Here is a 23,524-nt window from a genome sequence, read left to right as displayed (position 1 = left end):
ATATCACACGATAATTTCCCTATGTTTCAGGCAAAATATTAAATTTTAATTTTAATTTAGATTATTTGCATAGTTAATTCAATATGAATTCCATTTTACTCTAGTTAAATCTCACTAAACAAATTACTATTAGTTTTTCTCCTTTAATAGTAGTTACAGGAAGTACACACCAAATCATTTTCTGTGTCTGTTTCACTTTAAAGAATATTTTCATTACTAATTTTGTAAACTAAAAAAGACGGCAAAGTAGCAAATATGCATATAAAGAAGTGAGGGATGTGCATTTTTTCTGAAAAATATCAATAAAATAAAAAAATATGATTCTATAGATGTACATTTTTAAATGTTCAAATACTTCTGGAAATCAGAATAATGATTCTAATATATAAACAACAAACTCTACAAGAGAGACATTCACTCCAAAATGTATTTATTTCATTTCTTTCACTACCAAAAGCAATCATATTTCATTTTTTATGTCAGTTATGTATATATAATATACATACATGTATATAATGTGCATATATATAATGTGCATATATTATGCCCTTAATATATATACACATGTATATAATGTGCATATATATAAAATATATATAATGTGTATAATAGGCACTCTTCCCTGACTAAAAATCAGGAAACATGGTCAGAAGAAGGATTCTTATGTCACTTTGAAGTATAAGAGGAAATTTGGGTTGATAGACAATGCTGAAATTTCCAGGTAATTTTATTGGTTGCATATGAGGACAGTGCTAATCAAGACTTTATAATGAAAATTTTAATTATTAAGGGAGCTATAAAATTCAAGATAATTACTGGAATAACTTTGCCTGGCAAGATAATTTTAAGAAACAAATCTGGATTTAAGTCCACTAAACAAATTAAAGAGTCATAAATATTCACATTACAAGAAGATTTTTAATTATAGGGTCACAGACATAAATGCTTTATGGGATTTCCTAAAACTTTTATGGCTTATATTCCATCAAGAAGTCTGTCAAACAACTTGCATCATATTTTAAAACAAAAATAATGCTTTTCTGAGAAAAATATTTATATAATAACAAGAATTCACTTAAATTATTACTTGAAGCTGACTTTTAGTTTATAAAATTTATCTGAGTTAAAGCAGAATTAAAAGTAAATTTAAAGCTCCATTACACCAACAGACTATGTAAAATTTACTGAAGAAATAAAGGAAACTCACTGAATGCCTAGTATGTACCAGATGCTATGATAGATACTTCACGTATACTCTTATTTTAATTCTTATAACAATCAGACAAAGTCGGCATTATTAAAATCATTTTAAGCTTGCAAAGGTGATCTCAGAGCTATTCATGGTAGTTCAGGGTGAGAACTCTGGAGTGGGGTTTCAGTATTACAATTCTGGCTCCACTCTGCCACTTAAATCTCTATGACCTTGAGCAAAATACTTAATTTTTCTCTTCCTCGTCGGCTGAACAAGATTACATGAGATAATACAATTTTGAACAGCTATAGGAACAAAGTAAGTATTCAGTAAATGCTTTGCTTCCTACACACCCTCAGACAGCCCATCACCTAAGAACAGATAGTACTTAAAAGAATATCAGTTTGACCCTTAGTCTGTTTGACACCAAAAGAGGGCGTGCTCATTGCATACACTGTCTCTTAATGAGAACTGCTTTCTTGGTGTATTTCTAACCATCTGATATGCAAAAGCCTATATATACCTTGCGCAGAAAATGCAAATTTTTTATTTCTACATCAAATATATACCCCCCAAAAGCTGGGATCAAGTCAAAGAAAAAATGTCATTTATAGTCCATACATGTAATCATCCAAATCAAAGGAAAACACAATTTCTAACTACTGAGCCATTCCTAGACATAAGATACAAAGATTGTATCATTATTTCAAGATTGGAGTTACACTTCTTGAAATCATTTATTAAATATCTGTTCATTTGTCATTAAATATTTATTAAATGTTTGGTGAAAGGCAATTTGTTTAGTTATTGCTCTCCGGCAACTGGACAGAATAGTGGGATCAACCAGTTCAATACAAAACAGTATTCATCCCCGAGGAGTGACACAACTCCCAAAAGCTTTGATCAGCCAGCAGAATTACTCACGGCGATCACAGCACTTGAGAATCCCTGTGAGCAGATCGAAATCATCATTAACAACTACATATTAGCCTAATTTACTTACTTAAAAACAAATTGCATTAAAAATACTCTATATGTTGCCATAAACTATTTAACCCAATGGTTCAGTAACACTTATCTATTCCTTTTCTGGTTCATCTTCTTGCCTGTTTCACTATAAAGGGCTAAACTACGGGTTAAAAGAAAAAGCAAAATAAAACCATATTATTCCTAGAGATTTAAATACTAGAGGGGTTGCTACAAAATCCAAAATCCAGCTAAAGGAAAATCATCCTAAAACACTGCAGGCTCTCTTTAACTTGGTACTGCTTCAAAACCTGGGTTAACATATTCCTTAATTTTAAACCACTATATCTAGAAAATGGATACATAGTTACAGTTTTCATCAAAACTGAAATTAAAAATTTAAGTTCTACTTCATCACTTAAATAAGTAATTCTCTATTGTAAATAAAATCATTGGTAGAAAAGTTCCAATATAAAGTAATACGGCCCCTAGTATAATAACCAATCTCTAAGACTGATAATATAAATTTTAAATATATAACTGCAGTATTTAAGATAATCTTGTAAATAACCAAATCAATTTGTCACCATCATACAAAACCATCATGTACTGAGTGCCAACTACGTCAATCTACATATTTTATTGCACTTAAATAATCCAATGAGCAATTATCATTATTATAATTTTACAATGGTAGAAACTGAAGCACAAAAAACATTAGTAATACACTCAAAGTTGCATTAATAATGAACAGTAAACTAGGGCTTTGAATCCAAGTCTCTCTAACTCGAAAGTCTATACATACAACAATTATAAAATGTAGTTTTCATGATAAAACAAAGCCACAAAGGTTTTCTTGCACAGATAAAGCCTATTCCAAAGGCTCTAAAAATCAGATTATTCCTTCAATAAATTAATTTAATATAAAGCCCCTATATATACTTATTAATGATTATAACAATAATAAAGTAATGCCAACAGAGGTGAGGCTTATAGAAACAAAATTTCATAAGCAGGGACTTCTGAGTGAAGGATAGTACATAGGAATACAGAGGAACCAAGATACTTCAGCTTGAAACACAGAAGGCAAAGAATTAACTTATTTTAGATCTTACCTCAATTTCTCCAAAAAATAATCAAGAATTAGATAATATTGCAATTTGGGGTATGTATTTATCATACAAATAGATTTTTCCAAAAATGAGTATATAAAATTTTATCTGGAAGATTTTATAAAGTTTAAATAGATTCTCATTCATTTAGCACAGTTTAAAACTGACAAAAATTAGACAACATATCATATTTTAAGATCTTACTCATAAATATAAATTTATGACATGGCCAGAAAATAAGAAGTTATATCAACACTTGCCCTAAAGCTAAGAATCTATGTCCTTCAAGTAGAGGGTGATGTCCCATTTAACAACCTGCCTTTAACATTTTAAAAACCTAGAGACAGTATTACTGACGTACACACTTGTCTATTACGGTGCAAAACTCCAAACATAACAAAAGACTGCATTGCTGATACACAGAATTGTCCACTAAGGAGCTCAGACACCAAAGGCTTTGAAATAATTAATGAAAAAAGTTTTAGGTAAGAATTCAAAGTAGCACAAGTGAACGCAGGGTAGCTTAGAATTGGGTATGTATTGTTATTAAAAGAAGAGCCATGTATTTCTTATTATATGTTTTCTACTGACTATAAACTAATATATATATACATATATATACCACTGAAAAAGTTAAAGTTGTTAACATGGAAAAATTAAGATGAATGATTTAAAGAACTAAAAACAAACATCAAAATGAAAATCAGAATGCTGACCCCTCACAGCCCCTTTTCCATGATGAAATAAATACAATTTAAATACCAAAATATAATACAAACACTAAAATGAGTTTGAAGACAGGCAATGAAAAATAACCATGTACCTTGGATGAATGGACCAGATAACCTGTTAAACATGGTTTTAGCACTGAGGGTTTATAATAACTACTTATGATGATAAAAATTATTACGATCATTTTAGCTATAACATTTCAAACTGCATAATCTTTCTAATTTTTCTATACAAAGTAAAATATTACATTTCAGGTTAAAATAATTATGGACATAATATTAATTCACAAAAAAATTTAAATTACACATTGAGTTTTCTAATTGCTACTTCATCTCTAACTTCTCTTCATAGGACTTCCTAAGTTTTAAATTACTGATCATAATGTGTACTGCTTCACTTAGATGATGAAGAGCAAAGCATTTTTAATTTAAACTCAGGACTGGAATTTAAAGTCTCATTTTTCCACTAAACTGATCTGCCTCCCAATAAAGACATGTAAAATCTCATTAAAAGTAATATCAGCAGGATGTGACTTCAAGATTCCTTTTTACTTCAAAACTCCCACCTTTACACCATGTTGATATAAAAGAAAGCATGACTCATGGAAGGGAGCTGACTCTTGAGACTGTACAGGCCACATTTATACTTTACATGAAGATGGTCCCAAGAGAGGGACAAAACTATCAGCAATACTAAAACGGAATTTTGTTAGCACCCAATTTACATAATTAATGGGAAAATCATATTCATTGAACATTTCAATGAACTTTAAATTTTTCCCATCTTAGTTTCACTCACTAATTTTTCCACAATTTCAAAACTGGATAAACTACGAAGACTCTCAGGTAAATGTGTACATACTAATGAAGCATTCCTATATTGCTTTTGGAGTAAAAACTATGTCTACCTAAATAACATTCCCTTTAAGTTCTCCAAACATAGCAATGTACACAGTCAAAATAGCTGTAAATTTTATATAATGTATGACATATATGATTCTGATATAAGATTAAATCAGATTTTGATATATGATGTGTTTTTTAATTTAAAAAAAAAGCACTATAAAAACTGCATATGAAATCAGCCTAATTAGAAGATGCTGAATTTATATAAATAGGAATATTCCACTGGTTAGATTTAGGTTTTCAAAGATGAACCATATATTTAAAAAGTTACTTTCAATTAATATTGTGCTAGTCTTAGATAACAGTATTATAGAATAATGCCAGTATTTAAGACATAAATTATGCAACTTTATTAAATACTATTCTTGAGAGTAAACTTTGCCCTAGTAATTATGTTTAACCTGACAGGATTCATGGACAATCTGAACCCTGAACATTTACAAAGGGTAAGGTCAGGATAACACTTTTCCTCAATTACACATTATAGTCACTATGCTACACCAGGTAAGGATCTTTTATTTAGTATCAGGGAAGTTACTCCCTGGTGGTTATAAAAATCTAAGTGTTAGGCTTCTTTATACTGTGTAAATATGTATCTACCTTACCCCTAAAGAAACTTTCATTAGCACTTCAAGGATAAAAACCAATATTACAATACATTTACACAGCACCAAGTGCACCATGCATAATCTAAACATCTAAAAAAATCATAAATTACCTATTAAAGAAAACTTACCAGACAGTTGTTTCCACCTGACTGTCATTGAGCTGCCGATTGTCTAGTTGTGCAAAAAGTGGGAAAAGCACTTGAATCCCTCCAATTGAATGAATTGCACTATGAATTGAATGTGTTACTATAGCTTTCACATCCTATGTGCCAAAACAAAAATAGTTATTAAACTTTCTGAAGCATAATGTTATCACTATTTCCTTACGCCAAATAACTTTGTAAGAAAATTAAAATAGACAAAGGCCCTCAATTCGAAGGCCCTCAATTATGTAATTTTTATACACATATACAATAAAAATTTGAAATATCTTTGATAACCATTTTTAAATTTGAACTCAATTTAATAAATGTTTATATTTAAAATACAAAGCTATAACTCAAAATATACTTTAGAATAAAAGATATTATTAATGGATTTAAAGGCACTCAGGTAATTTTTAGGTTAGGGAATTTTACATTCTTAAAGCAAAGTATTTTTTTGTATCTACAACTATTCAGCTAATTCACTGATTTTATTTTCAAAAATTAAGAACATATAGTACAACAGAAAAGACAGATCTCCTCCTAAGGAAACAAGACCAAGGTAAAATATACTACCAAAAAAAAAAAGCAAAGGAAAAACGGCATCAAAATATCAGAAATACAAAAAAGAAAGACAGAAACCGCAGATTTTTAGATGAGCAATGTTTAATATGTAAAATAAAGGCACAGTGCTTATGAGAACACTAAGACAAAGCTACTATTCACCCACCTGGAGCATTAGAGCATGTGGAGAATGCACAAAGATTGATGCATTTTCCTTTGGTGATGATTCCAGGCATAGCTGAGCATCAGTGGCCTTAGCATTATATGTAAATGCGATACTACTTGCAAGTTTCCCATCATACAGAACCTGTTTATGATGTTCTGCCAAATGAATATCACTCTCAGATTTAAACTTGAAGGTGCTCTGAAAAAATAAAACTAAAGTAAACACTCTTTAAATGTAACATAATAAAACTCAAGTTTTAAAGCAGAGAAACATTTAAGCTAATAAACCTTCAGTATCAGGCACTAGTCAGTGGTATTATTTCATTATTCTTAAGTTCTCTGAGTTAAATCTTATTATGCTAATAAACACTCAGATCTTAACATTCTCATTTTTATTGTTATTGATTATTTCTAAAATAATTTTATTAGAAAAATACAAAATCAGTTGATATTAAAAGTACATACAATTTTATCTCAATAATTCATAACAAATACTCAACACTTCCAAAAGTATTTATATAAGTAAACAGTGACTGACACATGGATTACTTTTATAGAAAAATGGCTATCATCTGAAACTAAAAAAAGGTCATTTGCAAAAATGCTTTTACTATAAAAACTACATCAAGATAATGAATATCAACGCTGCTCCACAAAAAAAATCACAATAGCCATGTTAAAGCCAGAGAAGTTCATTAAAACATGTTACCACTTTATATGAAGGACAAGAAATAAAGATGTACTAGCTGCAATAAGAAGGGTGTCATTAGAAATGTTCTGAATTTCTTTGCAGATATGAATCTGACAATGACAACAATCTTTGCAACAAAATCACATTATATCAGTATTATTAATTTCAATTTATGACTAGGAAAGCCAAATGTTGGTGAAATTAAGATCTAGAAAGGGTGGCTGGCGCCAGGACAAAATGCCAAGTCTTCTTATTCACAGTATTAGTGGATTAATAGTGAATGATATGAATTATAATTCAGACTCTGCCACTAATTATCTCTTGACCATTATTTCAGTGTACAGGAATCATTTAACTGATGTGACTCCAGTGTCCTTACTTTAATGTTATATTAAGATTAAATCAAATATTGGAAACTCGCATTCTTACAAAAAGATATGCATGTAAGTGAAGGGGTCCAGGTAGGGACTTCTTCAAAGTAGAGTGTTTATGTCCTGCCTAAGATAAACCGCCCGTACTGCTCAGCTCAAGTCAACACCGTAACATGCTGCCAGTTCTTACTTTCAAGAGAAACATGAAATCTGATTATTTGTATAAAATCATGTATTTAAAAAATTATTAAAGTATAATTGATTTACAATGTTCTGTAAATTTAAATCACCTATTTTTTTAATTTAATCCAAACATTTTAAAACATTGTATAGACCAAATATGTCAGGACAAAATTTTGGCCAGTTTTGTACCTCTGGACTAAAGTCTAGAGAGCCTTTCTAACTTCAACCTGAATGCAAGCCATTCATTATCAGGCATGTATAGAGACAAGAGCAGCATGGAGAATTAAAACAGTGTGTATGTGGCTATGGATGGTACTTTCATCTATTCAATGTAATATGTTTACATATTTAATATTATAATTGAGCTAACAAAGATGTACTATTTCGGATCAGACCTTTTGTTCTCAATTAAATGGGATGTAGAACATTCTCTCTCACCTCAGTATTTCATAATTTAACCTTTTTTGGGGGGCCACATACATGGCATGCAAAAGTTCCCAGGCCAGGGATAAAACCTATTCCACAGCAGTGACACAAACACAGCAAGATCCTTAATCCACTGTGCCACAAGGGAACTCCATAATTTAATCTCTTTTTTACTATAAATCACAGTCACATAAGATAGATGTAATAGGTGAATATAAAGTACATCCACATATATATCCTAATTTAAAGACTCAGTCCCTAATGTACTAAACCATAGAGGATAATTACAATAGGAAATCGAAACAAATATTTGAACGAAATTATGAGTTAACTATATATACTGGCATTATAAAATCCATCTGATTGCCTTCTTCACTGGTTGCCTTAGTATGTAAATAAATATTTTAATATATATTTCAGTAAAATCATAAAATACACAAAATGTTTAACATTTGTGTTTCTAGCCCATTCTTTTGAACATAAAATTTCACAAATATGTTAGATTTTTTGTAACTTATTTTGTGAAACAATGATCAAAATTATTCTGGAGTAGTAAAACAAGTTAGTTAATTTGTAGAAATAAAATTATTTAACAGAGAATTTGGAGAAGAGTATTCAGAACACTGAAACTATAGGAGTTGGCTATGCCAAGGGCAAGTTACAGTATAATCAAGTAGAGTAGTGTTGCCTCCTTATGTTGATATTACATTATAAAAAGCATTGTGCAAGTAATGGGAATAGCAACTAGAGAAAGAGTAACATATATCTAACTTAGCAGAGCTACCCTAAATTAAGGCTTTTTTGAACTGGACACCAAAAGCAAAGGCAATAAAAGCAAAAATAAACAAATGGGACTACATCGAACTACAAAGCTTCTGCAAAGCAACAAAGGAACTTATCAACAAAATGAAAAAGAAACCTACCAAATAGGAAAGAACATTTGCAAATCATATATCTGAAAAGGGTTAATATCTAAAATATATAAAGGGGAGTTCCTGCCATGGCTCAGTGGTAATGAACCCAACTAGTATCCATGAGGATGCAGGTTTGATCCCTGGCCTCACTCAGTGGGTTAAAAATCCAGTGTTGGAGCTTCCAGCATTACTCAGTGGTTAACGAATCCAACTAGGAACCAAGAGGCTGTGGGCTCGATCCCTCACCTCGCTCAGTGGGTTAAGGATCTGGCGTTGCCATGAGCTATGATGTAGGTCACAGACGCAGCTCAGATCCCGAGTTGCTGAGGCTCTGGTGTAGGCCAGTGGCTACAGCTCTGATTAGACCGCTAGCCTGGGAACCTCCATATGCAGCAGGTGCAGCTCTAGAAAAGACCAAAAAAAAAAAAAAAAAGAATCCAGTGTTGCCGCGAGCTGTGGTGTAGGGTCACAGACGTGGCTCAGATCTGGCATTGCTGCGGCTGTGGCATAGGTCAGCAGCTATAACTCCAATAGCCCTAGCCTGGGAACTTCCATTTGCCATGGGTTCAGCTCTAAAAAGACAAAAATAATAATAATAATAAAATAAAATATATAAAGAATTCATACAATTCGGTGGCTAAGAAACAACTAACTTAAAAATTGGGCAGAAGATGTGAACGTTTCCTTGAATGAGACATACAACTGGCCCAAAGGTACATGAAAAGTTGTTCAGTGTTACTAACCATCAGAGAAAGGCAAATCAAAACCACAATGAAATACCACCCACTTCCTGCTAGAATAAGTATTAACAGGATGACAAGTATTAGCAAGGATGCAGAGAAAAGCAGAGAATGGCAAGTATGTCCACTGATAGTTAAACAAATAAAGAAAAAGTGGCACATAGGTATAATGGAACGCTATTTCAGCCAATGAAATATTGCCATTTACAATAACATGTATGGCCTTTAAGTGCATTATGCAAAGTGAAATAAGTCAGACAAACATCATGTCATCTCATTTATATACGGAATCTAAAAAACAAAAACAAAAACCCCCAAATCAACCTACAAATACAGAGAACAGATAGGTGGTTGCCAGAGGTAAGGGGGTAAGGGAGGCAAAACAGGTGAAGGGAATCAAAAGGTTCCAGCTATTTAATTAGTAAGTCATGGGAATGTACTATTCAGCACAGTGACTATAGTTAATAATATTATATGGTATATTTGAAAGTGTCTAAAAGAGTAGACTTTAAAAGTTTTCATTGTAAGGAAAGAGTTTTGTAACTATATATGGTAATGGATGTTAACTAGACTTATTGCAATGATTATGTTGCAATATATTCAAATATCCAATCATCATGGTGTATACCTAAAACTAATATAAGGCTGCATGTCAATTATATAATTATTTTTAAAGTCAAAACGAACTGAAAAAGGGGATTTCTGTAGATATATTTATACAGCAAACTAAAGATGAGCTCAGCAAACTAAAGAAGAATTAAGATTACACAAAAAGGTTTGAACTGGCCATGCATACTTCAAAAATCCTAAGTATTATTCTTAACTGTTGCTTTTCCAATTGGTTTACTGTAGGGCCAGCAGGAAATATCTAGAAGATTCACCAGAAACATTATCCATTATAAACTCTAAGTCAATATAAGTAGAGTCTATTCTAAGATTTTCCCCAAGTATCTTAGAAAACATTTTAGCCAGGAAGCATGTATCCAAGAATAGTGTTATTCTGATGCTCCAGGATTTTTTCTTTTCTAATTTTTGCTCTGCTTCCTGATATTTTGCTTTCTAATTATAACCTTTGCTTAGTATTGATTTATTTTTTTTTATCTTTTTGTCTTTTCTAGGGCCGCACCCACAGCATATGGAAGTTCACAGGCTAGGGGTCCAATCAGAGCTGTAGCCACCGGCCTACACCAGAGCCACAGCAATGCCAAATCTGAGCCATGTCTGCAACCTACACCATAGCTCACGGCAACACCCGATCCTTAACCCACTGAGCGAGGTGAGGGATCGAACCTGCAACCTCATGGTTCCTAGTCAGATTCGTTAACTACTGAGCCACAAAAGAACTCCTTAGTGTTGATTTTTAAAAACAAATAATAAAAATAAAAACATAGTATGTTCATTTATGACAAAATTATATAAAAATTTTTTTTGGCTATTCCTGGGCCACGTAGAAGTTCCCAGGCCAGGGATAGACTGCCCACCACAGCAGTAACCCAAGCCACAGTAGTGACAATGCCAGATCCTTAACTTGAGCCAACAGGGTACTCAAAAAAACTTTTTTTTTTCTAATTAGCAAATCAAATATATATAGACCCTCTCAATTGTTTTATGTTGGTTTCATAAGGACCCTTTAAATATGGTATTCCTAGTAGATTCATTTTTTTCAACTGCAACAGATACTCATTCCTTCTACATAAATTCAGATAAATAAAGCTTATTCATATGTGCTTGCCACAAAAGTAAAATGCAAAAGGCAATAATGAATCTAAATAACATGCTATATATTGTTCACTAATAATGAAGTATTTTAAATTTTAAAGCATATCTTAAAATACAAGCCACATGACAAGACTATGGTAAATTAGATTACTTAAAATAGTACATTTTAAGGCTTGCTTAAAATATACTAAGATTACAGTCTTCCACATCAATTTAAAACATATAATGTTAATTCTCTTTTTATGAACTTTCAAAATAAATTTATGGTTTACGAATTTATTTACCTGAATAAAATTCTATGTTTATGTAACTAAAAATATTTATTCATGTTAATCTCAAAATATCTATAAAACAGAAAATAAAAGTATAAAGAAATGTATTTTAGAAAGTGTCTAAAAAGATAGCATATAAAAGTGTTAAAAATATAATCCTCAAACTGGGGAGTTCCCGTTGTAGCTTGGTGGTATCCATGAGGATGTGGGTTTGATCCCTGGCCTTGCTCAGTGGGTTAAGGACCTGGTGTTGCTGTGAGCTATGGTGTAATTGCAGACATGGCTCAGATCCCGTGTTGCTGTGGCTGTGGTGTAGGCCAGCAGCTGAAGCTCCAATTCGAACCCTGGCCTGGGAACTTCCACATGGCCCTAAAAAGATGAAGAAAAAAAAAAAAAATTCCTCAAACTATCTGTTAACATGTCAAAGTGAGAAGGCAACGCGACCTCTTATTTCTTACGAGCCATCATATTTACTGTTTTTGAATGCAGAATGATATAAGTATCGGACCCTCTGGGGGAGAATACAGGTAAATAACAGAGAGAGTAAAATAGACTTGACAATAGAGTAGATAAAAACTGTTGTTAAACCTACACACGCTGTTATGTTAAAAATTTGAAGAATTTAAACCCGAAATGCTTTTCAAAGATTTTGATACACCCAATTCAGCCTGTAGCCAGAATTCACACTGAAAGGAATCATACTTAACTGATGCCTACCATGAGACACATTTTACAGTTTACCATGACATACCACTTAGAACTTCCAGTAGAGCTTCAAGAGCAGCTTATAAATTTCAGGTTGACTCTGATCTATTATTATATACTACCAAACTTGTGACACTGTACTTATTTCACCTGTGAAAACAGCCCACCAAGAGGAAGACTGTCTTAGCCAATCTTTGGTCTTTTTGCACACTGTGAAAGCTCAGTTAAGAGTAGATGAATGAGATATTGCAGCTGCTACAGAAACCAGTATGGAGGTTCCTCAAGAAACTAAAAACAGAACGTTCAGATGATCCATCAATTCCACCTCTGGATATATATCCAAAGAAAAGAACACTATCTCAAGTTATATGCCTCCTATGTTCACGGCAGAATTAGTTACGATAGTCAAGACAGGGAGGCAACCTAAGTGTACATTGATAGATGAATGAATAAAGGAAAGATGGTAGTAAATATTCAGCCATTAAAAAGAAGGAAATGTTGCCACTTGCAACAATGCATGTATCTTGAGGGCATTATGCAAAGTGAAATAAGTCAGAGAAAGACAAACATCACTTACATATGGAATCCAAAAACTGAGCTTATAGATACAGAGAACAGATCGGTGATTGCCTGAGGCACAGGATAAAGGGTGGGAAAAATGGGTGAAGATGGTCAAGGAGAACATACTTCTAGTTATAATAAGTTCTGGGTACATAATTTACAGCATAATTATACATCTGAAAATTGTAATATTGTATATTTGAAAGTTCCTAAGAGAAAAGATCTTGAAAGTTCTCAACACACACAATTATAGCTATGTGAGATGATGGATGTGTTAATTAACTTTATCTTTATAAAACATTTTGTAATATTTACTTACATCAAATCATTAAGCTGTACACCTTAAACCAAAAAAATGTTATGCATCACTGGTATTTCAATAAAACTTAACAAAAAGCTTTAAGAAACAAAAACTAGTATGTTGTCTGTACAGTACAATATAGTTAAAAGTAGCAGCTTCAAAAGCAATCAGATTTGCGTTTGAATCCCAACTCTCTCACTAAGTATGTGTTCCCATTCACAAATCATTTGTCTCTCATCTACCATACACCTAGCACATAATATACATAAAGCACTTCATAAAATACGCTGGCTTTTTAAAAGCAACTAAAAATGCTAACTGCTATTATCACTATTTCCTTTTCTACTTAATATTAAACTTTTCTATGGTAATATTTTCATGATGTTACTCATAAAATATTTACCACAAATTTTATGGTAATGGCATATTGCACTGATGACAGTGGAAATCAGATAACTGACATAGTTGCTAATAAGGAAAAGCTTCATTGAGTAAAACCTTAAGCACCCAAACTGGAATTACTTAATTCAAATATTAGAAAATATGCCACAGCATTGTAAAACTCAAGAAAATTGTTTATCTAATTGTTATAAAAAAAAGCAGAAGCACGTTGCTGTTGTTGTTATTATTATTATTATTATTATTATATTTTGGCTGCAGTGTTCAGCAGCCTGATATGGGATCTCAGTTCCCAGACCAGGGACTGAACCAGGCCCGCAGTGGTGAAAGGACTGAGTCCTAACAACTAGACCACTGCGGAATTCCTAGAATGTTATTTTCTAATACCAATCTTTGAAAACTACACCAATGACTGAAAACAAATTAAAATGGCCATTTTTAAACTGAATTTATGTTAGGATAACATACATGTGACAAAACCTATTGCTTTCCCCAGAATCAGTATGTGAAAAATGTTGCTGATATTACCACAGTAATGAATTGGAATATTCAGTGAATCATAGTTCCTGATGTATGATTAAGAGAATGTTGCCTCCTGGACCTTCTCTCATGGTACAGCAGGTGAGGATCTGGTGATGTTGCACCTATGGCTCAGACTGCAACTACAGCACAGGTTCTATCCTGGTCCTGGGAACTTCCATATGCGGTGGGTGTGGCCAAAAAAGAGAGAGAGAATGTTGCCCCCTGTACACTGTACAACATTTTTCTCTCAAAATGAATAATCAATTTGAATTCATTAAAAAATAATGACGCAAACTCTAATATCATCAAACTACTCAAGGAAAACACATAAGTAGCAACAATCCATTCTCCTGCTACACACTTTTTGATAATTCCACATGACTAGAAAATCTAAATTTGCTATTTTGATACTCAAAGCCTTCAAGAACTTGTTTTCAACCTATGGTAATCATCCTTACGTCCCTCCACAAATCACTTCATCTACTCTGTATTCTACCATGAAGCCACGTCTGATTATGGATCAATCCATAAAAGCATCCTGCATTCCCTTGTTTCTATCCCTTCGATCATGCCACTGGCTCACAGTCTATCATCACATCCTGCTTACCCTCTCAAAGTTTTTTAAAGAATCATAAAATTTTCCCTCTACGACAACTTCCTAAATCTTCTGTAGCTAGAATATTAATCATCCTTCCACAAAACGTTAATAGTATTTGCATTATATTTCGAGGTATATATCAACTTTTAATTATAAACAATAATTATATAATTACATATAATTATCCTTACAGAGTATAAGCTTAAGCATTTTTAATCCCCGAAGCTAGGAACAGTCCTTTCAATATAACAATTATTATATACTGTTGAATTTTATTCAATCACATGCCCTAGAATCGTCATTTTGAGCCCTTAACAAGCAAGAATGTACAGGGGAAAAAAAAGATTACAGTCACAAGCATGCCAACAAACAACAAAAGGAGCACCATAAAATATTCATTGCATGAAGTATTTTAACATCGTTGAAAATGACTCTATCAACCAAATCCTTAAAAAAGTCATGGTAATGACATGTAGCAAATTAGCAGAAGCACCAAGTACCAGCATTATAATTACTGCAATCTTCCAAATATTAAACAAAATACTTCACTGATACAAACCACATCCAACAGAAATAGTAAACATAATGCTAAGAAACTGCTTATGCCCAATTAAGCAAACTGTGAATATCAAGCAATTTTATGTAACTCATTCTTCTAATATAAGCAAAGGGTTTTTTGTTTATTTGTTTTTAAATGCATGCCGTCGCACAGAAGAATGGATATTTTGGTAGGATGGAACGTTTAAAAACTAAACTGCAAAAGTAATCAGTATTATAGAATGATAAAAGATACACTTTTTATAAATGATTTGATGGGACAATTGTGAATAATTACAATTTAATAGAAGAAACTTCTGAACTGCCTACACCACTGCTGTCATTCATTTGTTAATCCTTACTGAGTTCCTGAGGATATGAGCCAACCCTTCTCTTGCTGGGCCAACATTCCTAAGTCTCAAACAACCATGTGACCTCTGGTACTTCTCTTCTGCAACTGGTAACATCTTTCTGCGGGGCTCAGGCAACTCACACTGTACATGTGCAGCTCTGCCCTTGGCAAAGGACACGCAGGGAACCCTGACAAAACTTCTCTCCCTACCCCAAGGGCTTGCTCCTTTTCAGCACCCTTTCCCACAAGTTCGGTGCTTTGGAAACCCTGAATTCTGAGCTCTATCTCAGCTCAGAAAGACCAAGCTGCTACCCCTGGCCTCTACCTTCTTGAGCCCATAAAAACACTGGCCTCTGCCAGAGAGCTGGAGTGATTTTCAAGCTCATCTCCAAATGTTTTTCTCCTCTCAAAGATCTTGGGTCTGTGCTATGCATACTGACAAATGTCTAAAAACAGATGCTTCATCTATTTGCCCATTTTTATAGTTATTTAGAGTGGTATGCCACATCTAATATTCACTACTCCATCACAGACAAAATTAGGAGTCAGGTTGAATATTTAAAAACCAATTAATTAAGCAAGGAATTTTGTAAATTGGATAGTAGGTCTGCAGAAAGCTGTGAATTTGAATTGTCATCTCATAGGTAAAAGAGTTCCAATAGATAAACAAAAACAAAAAACCCCAGCATTTTTCAGTTGGATGAATTCATGAAAAGTAATCTAGGGAAGCAAACTGTTCCCCACCTCCCCACAGAGGGAAATAAAAATCACTTAATTTTCATGAAACTAATCTGAGACACTTCACAGGCTCCCTGAATAGGTTTTGTGCTGTATCTTCTCTTCCAAGCACTTTCCAGTTCTTAACAATCAAAACTCTTCTCTATGATCACACAGGACTTGGTGTTCACAGATTATATCAAAATTATATGTTCATTCAACTTTACTTTTTAGCCTTTTCTATGTCTTTCTCCTTTACTTGTCTGTAAGACCCTTAAACATAACTTACAGTTTTGCATTTTCCACAATGTCTATAATAGCACTTTGTACACAGAAAAGCTTTAAAAACTTTTCTGAATTGTAAAGTTGTATGAGAAATTGCATTTTACTGTAATCATTTTTGTTTTCCTCTAGTCATTTTTAAACTATTTTTAAATGACTTTTCCTTATTAGAAGCTAGAATAAAATCATCCACTCCCATTTTTCTTTTTTTTTTTTTTTTCTTTCTTTGCAGCATATGGACGCACCCATGCTAGAGGTTGAATCAGAGCTGCCAACGCCACAGTCATGGCAACTCAGGTTCCAAGCCACATTTGTAAGCTACATCACAGCCATGGCAATGCCAGATACTTTAACCCACGAGGCTAGAGATCAAACCCACGTCCTCATGGATACTAGTCCGTTTGTTACCGCTGAGTTGCAATAGGAACTCCCCCGATTTTTTAAGGTTAAAAATATACCACCTTATTTCATCTTCCTTCATTTTGGTCTTCCTTCTGGACTCCAGTCATAAAATTCTGGTTTTCTACATTTGCTGAACTTTGCCACTTTAAAATTTTTGTCCATTTAAATATTTTTCTTTGACTCTTTTCAGAGAGGGGGCGCCCTTTCCTTTACTTATTGCATGTATAACAATTTGTTGTTTTGAGGAAAAAAACCCATCAAGTATGAAATCACACATGCCCTTTGTCCCACACCGAACTAGCAAGCAAGTCTTTTGAGCTGAAAGTCTTATACCAATAATTACTGACAAAATTTAAAATAGTCAAAGAATTTAAATAAATTTAACTAAAAAGTCATGCAAAACATTACAGATATCAGACTCTTTGGCTCATGATTACTATCTTTTAAAAACAATTTGTGAGAGTCCGATCCCTGGCCTCACTCAGTGGGTTAAGAATCCAGTGTTGCTGTGAGTTGTGGTGTAGGTCTCAGACGTGGCTCAAATCTGATATTGCTGTGGCTGTGGCATAGGCCAGCGGCTACAGCTCCATTGGACCCCTAGCCTGGGAACCTCCACATGCTGTGGGTGCAGCCTTTAAAAAAAGACAAAAGACAAACATACATACATACATACATAAATACATAAAAACAATTTGAGTGAAGTAGTTTAGTGATTTTTTTATCCCTTCTTCATTTGTTTGGTTTGGGGGGATATTATTACTATGATGTGTAAGAACTCATAGCACATAGTTTATAAAAATAAAGTATAGATTTTAACAACGTTGAAATGTAATTATATTCCCTTATCAGGTAAAAAAACTTTTGTTCACATTGCTTACAAAGGAATCAACAATGTTTAAAACATTCTCTTGGTAGTTAGAAAATCTTCTGGGGGAAATATAATGTAAGATGTCTAATGAAATCTAATCTTAATTGGGGAAAAATGGTCTTAATTTTTTCAGCCCAATTATACAAAAATTTGTGTATAATTTTTTTCCATTATACAAACATCACTTTGTATCTTTGTGCAGCAAAACAACCTCACATCACAATTAACTATATCTAACACTTTTAGATTTAAAAAAATATGATGTAATTTAAGTGACTGTAAACATAATAACTTTTTTTTTTTAACATAATAACTTTCTTATCTTAATCTCATTTAAAGTATTCAGATCATGCCCAAATCTTCAAACTTTTATTTTAAGGTATAATAAGCAGATTTGTACATAAGTATCAACATTTACTGGATTATTACTTTAAAGAGTATTTTCAAAAAGGGAATTATTGTATAAAACGGTATGAGTAGGACACAGGTGAGAATGAAGAATGACTGCCAGTAGGCATATGAGATCTTTCTGAGGTGGGAAATGCTCTAAAATTGGATTGTGATGGTATCTGCACAACTCTGTCAATTTATTTTAAATCACCTACTTGCTTTTAAAATGAGTAAATTATATGATATGTAAATTATATTTCAATAAAGCTGTTATAATTTCTTAAAAAGGGCATGAACATATTTTGTACTACACTCAAAAGTGTAATGTATGACATAGCTTTCTTAAATATAGAGTATTTCCGTATAATATTTAAATATGGAACATTACGTATAACAACAGCACAATACACATTCCTTTCAAGAACACATGGGATGACTAGCAAAGTGTCACTTATTTGGGTTGATAAAACAAATTCAGCAAATTCCTAAAGACTAAACTCACATAAATGAAATGTAAAGATTCCTTGAAAAGTAAAATTTAAAAACATTGAAAGAATAAACATAAAAATGAACTCTCTTACATGTATTTAAAATTTTGTACTTATAATTTATAATTTTTATATAGGGAATACTCTAGGCTGCAGCTTCAATGTTAAGTTTATGCAAATATTGGAAAAAAAATCAATTTTTTTTTTTTTGGTCTTTTTGGTCTTTTCTAGGGCCACACCCACAGCATATGGAGGTTCCCAGGCTAGGGGTCCAATCAGAGATGCAGCTGCCGGCCTACGCCAGAGCCACAGCAATGCAGGATCCAAGCCACATCTGCGACCTGCACCACAGCTTGTGGCAATGCTGGATCATCCTTAACCCACTGAGTAAGGGCAGGGATCAAACCTGCAACCTCATGGTTCCTAGTTGGATTCGTTAACCATTGAGCCATGACAGAAACTCCAAAAATGAATTTTTTAAAAAAACAATAAAGTGGAGTTCCCATCGTGCTCAGTGGTTAACAAATCTGACTAGGAACCATGAGGTTGCGGGTTCAATCCCTGCCTTGCTCAGTGGGTTAAGGATCCAGCGTTGCTGTGAGCTGTGGTGTGGGTCGCAGATGTGGCTTGGATCCCGCGTTGCTGTGGTATAGGCCGGCAGCTACAGCTCCGATTAGACCCCTAGCCTGGGAACCTCCATATGCTGAGGGAGCAGCCCTAGAAAAGACAAAAAGACAAAAAACCAAAACAAAACAAAACAAAAAAACAATAAAGTACAAGTTCCTGCTGCAGTGTAGTAGGTTAAGAATCCAGTGTTGCTGCAGCTGTGGCACAGGTTGCAGCTGCAGCTCAGATTTAATCCCTGGCCCAGGAATTTCCATCTTAGGCCACGGGTGTGGCCATTAAAATAAACAAATAAATAAATAAATAAGAGTAATAATGGGGTAATCCATCCAGTCTATAAACAAACAATAAGCCCTACAGTGGAAGGGAGGTTGGATTACCCAGATTTAGAATAATAACTACCTAAAACGTCCATTTTCAAACCAAACTTTGAGAGACATATAGAGAAACAGGAAAATATGACCCATAAATGGGAGAAGAAGCAAGCAAAAGAAATTGCTATGGAAAGCAACCTGATCTCAGATTTACAGAAAGACTTCAAAAGAGCCATTAAAAATGTTTTCAGGAGTTCCCTTGTGGGGCAGTGGGTTAAGGATTCAGCATTGTCACTGGGTTAAGGATTCACTTGGGTCACTTCTGTGGCTTAGGTTCAATCCCTGGTCTAGGAATTTCCACATGTCACGAGTGTGGCCAAAAGGTATGTTCAAAGAATTAAAAAAAAAACATAATTAGAGAAGTAAATATAATTATGATTAAAATGTCATGTTAATAAAGAGTATCAGTTAAGTGATAGATACTGATACATAGGAAAGCTAAGAGAATAAATTATAAGAGTTATAATCACAAGAAAATTTTTTTTATTTTCCTGTTTTTAATATTGTTTCTATATGAGGTGATGGATGTTAGCTAAACCTACTGCATAAACATTTCATAATACATGTAAATTAAATCATCATGCTGTATGCCTTAAACTTATACAGTGATATATATCAATTACTTCTCAATAAAACTAGGAAATATAAAAACTAGAATTTTATTAAAATATTAATAAAATTAAAATTTTAATGTTAATAAAATTAAACTTTAACATTATTTTTTCATGAGAGAGAGATACTCTAAAAATAGTCCACATGGAAATTCTGGAGTAGAAAAGTATAAGTGAACTGAAAAATTAACTACGGGATCAGAGCAGTAGATGTGAAAAAGCAGAAGACAATTAAAATGTAAAGATAAATTGACAGAGTTTATGCAATCCAAAAACCAAAAGAAAAAAGAGGTTAGAATGATCATAGCTTCAGAGGAATGTGAGAAACAATTAAGTGTACTAACATATGAATAATAAGCATACCAGAAGCAGAGATGAGAGAGAAAAGAGAGGCAAAATATCCAAAAACTTAATGGATGAGAAGTTCCCAATTTATTGAAAAGCATTAATTTATCTATTCAGGGGCTCCAGGAACTTTAAGAAGGATAAAAGCAAAGAAATCTACAGACAGAAAAATCACAGTAATGCTAAAAGCCAAAGACAAGGAGAAAATCTTAAAATTGGCATGAGAAAAATGACTCTTCACTTAAACGAGAATAACAATAAAATTAATGGCAGACTTCTCATCTGAAAAAATGGAGGCCAGAACACAGAGGAATAAAACATTCAAAGTACTCAGAGAAAAAACTATCAAGTAAGAATTACATCCAGCAAATCTAGCTTTCAAATCTAAAAGGAAAATAAGAGAGATACATTTTCCAATAAATAAGAACTGAGATAATTTGTGGCCAGTTGACCTACCTTATGAGAAATAACAAAGTCCTTCAAGTTAAAGGAAGTGACTCACTGTAATTTGAATTCACATGAAAAACAAGGTGGGAGTTCCCCGTCGTGGCTCAGTGGTGAACGAATCGACTAGGAACCATGAGGTTGCGGGTTGGGGGGGGGGGGGGGGGAGTGGTACGAATCCGACTAGGAACCATGAGGTTGCCGGTTCGGTCCCTGCCCTTGCTCAGTGGGTTAACGATCCGGCGTTGCCGTGAGCTGTGGTGTAGGTTGCAGATGCGGCTCGGATCCCGAGTTGCTGTGGCTCTGGGGTAGGCCGGTGGCTACAGCTCCGATTGGACCCCTAGCCTGGGAACCTCCATATGCCGTGGGAGCGGCCCAAGAAATAGCAACAACAACAACAACAACAAAAAAGACAAAAAGACAAAAAAAAAAAAAGAATCTGGCGTTGCCATGAGCTGTGGTGTAGGTCGCAGACACGGGCTCGAATTAGACCCCTAGCCTGGGAAATTCCATATGCTGCTAGTGCAGCCCTACACTACAGCTCCGATTAGACCCCTAGCCTGGGAAATTCCATATGCTGCTAGTGCAGCCCTAGAAAAGATAAAGAGACAAAAAAAAAAAAGAAAAAAGAAAAGAAAAACAAGGTGCACCAGCAGACATGTGGTTATAAGAGAAGGTATAAATGCATGCACATTTATTGTCATTTTTCCCTCTTAACTGGTTTCAAAGCAGTTTTATAAAATAGTGTGCATATAATATATGGCTTTACCCATTACATAGAAATGTAACATATTTGCCAATAACAACACAACAGAAAAGCCATAGTGAATGAAGGAAGTGACTGCAGGAGGTAACTGAATACATAAAGAGATCCATAAATGAAAAATGAGGTTAATATAACAACAGCTATAAACATCAGTTGATTTTCTTTCTTCTCTCAGCTTCCTTAAAAGACATACAATTATTTAAAGTAATACTTATAATAATGTAATGTTGGGTTTATAACCAACATTGTAACATGTACTATTTATAACATAACACAAAAAGAAGTAAAACACAGTAAATCTATAAGGAGTAACTATCTCTCTGGAATTAAGTTAGTATAAATCTGAAGCTGATTCTGATGAGTTAAAATGTAAATGGCAAGTCCTATACAACCATTAAATAAATGTCAAAAAATAGAGTGAAAAAATAAAGAAATGAAAATGCTACAGTAGAAAATATTCATTTAATTCGAAAGAAAGCACTGAAGAAGGAATTAAAGAATTAAAAAGAACATGAGACACAGGTAACAAAAAAAAAATGATAAACGGAAAGCCAACTATACCAATAACTTTAAAAGTAAATGAAATAAGTAATCTGCTCAAGGGGGAGAGATTATTAGACTCGATAATAAAACAAGACCCAAAAATGTACTATCTCATAATTAGATCCAAAGTCAAAAACAGTTTCAAAGTAAAAGTAAGGGAAGATTTATTAACAAACCACAAGAAAGTTGAAACAGTTATACTAATAAAAAAGAAAACAGACTTTAAAACAAAATATTACTAGAGGTAGGGTGAAATTTAAAAATAATAATTCAATTAATCGGGAAGATAATAACATTATCTACATATTATCAGGAAGATTATAATATTATCTATGTAGTTATATATCTAAAATTACCTAAAAACTGAACACCAAAGTACATGTGGAACCTGACAAAAATGAAGACAGAAATAAAGAAGTTAAGAATAATTGTTGAAGACTGCAATTTCCAACTTGAATAGTGGATAGAACAACTAGGCAGAAGTCAACAAAGAAACAGAAGACTTAATTAAACACTATACAGTGATTAGATCGAAAAGACATCTCTATAACACTGCACCCCACACAGCAGAATACACATAATCCCTTTTTCTCCTAATTCTTAAGTGCACATGAAACACTGGCTAGACCAATATTAAGCCATAAATCAACCCTGAATAAATTTACAAGGATAGATATAATACACAGTATATTCTCTGACCAAAATGGAATCAAGTTAGAAATCAATAATAGAAAATTCAGAAATTCAAAAATACTGTGGAAATAAACACTAAATTGCTAAATAACAAATGGGTCAAAGAAGTCAAATTATAAAATATTTCAAGATGAATGAAAATAAAGACCCAAATACCAAAACATAAGCAGCTAAAGCACTATTCAGTGGGACGCATCACCTTGAGTGTTTATATTTAAAAAGAAGACCTCAACTCAGCAATCAAGTCTTCCACTTTATGACACTGACTAACAAAACAACAACCTAAACATAAAACAAGC

At 33.3% G+C, this 23,524-nt stretch overlaps 1 protein-coding gene across 16 annotated transcripts in view; it reads right to left on the bottom strand.

The window, feature by feature from the left end:
• The window catches only part of NBEA (neurobeachin), a 637,779-nt gene that overhangs the window by 507,565 nt on the left and 106,690 nt on the right, over window positions 1–23,524 (bottom strand). For 15 of the 16 annotated variants that reach the window (XM_021065194.1, XM_021065195.1, XM_021065200.1 and 12 more), the window contains exons 9-10: window positions 6,389–6,586; window positions 5,644–5,777 (exon numbers count right to left, since the gene is read on the bottom strand). In XM_021065194.1, coding sequence (XP_020920853.1) covers window positions 5,644–5,777; window positions 6,389–6,586 — 332 coding nt within the window. Of the gene's footprint in view, window positions 1–5,643; window positions 5,778–6,388; window positions 6,587–23,524 lie in introns of those variants that run through there. The other variant, XM_021065207.1, reaches the window with a different exon arrangement.

This window comes from Sus scrofa, chromosome 11, assembly GCF_000003025.6.
Source record: "Sus scrofa isolate TJ Tabasco breed Duroc chromosome 11, Sscrofa11.1, whole genome shotgun sequence".
NCBI lineage: Eukaryota > Metazoa > Chordata > Mammalia > Artiodactyla > Suidae > Sus > Sus scrofa.
The sequence above is the reverse complement of the archived record's forward strand: the minus strand, read 5'-3'. Positions and strand labels throughout refer to the sequence as shown.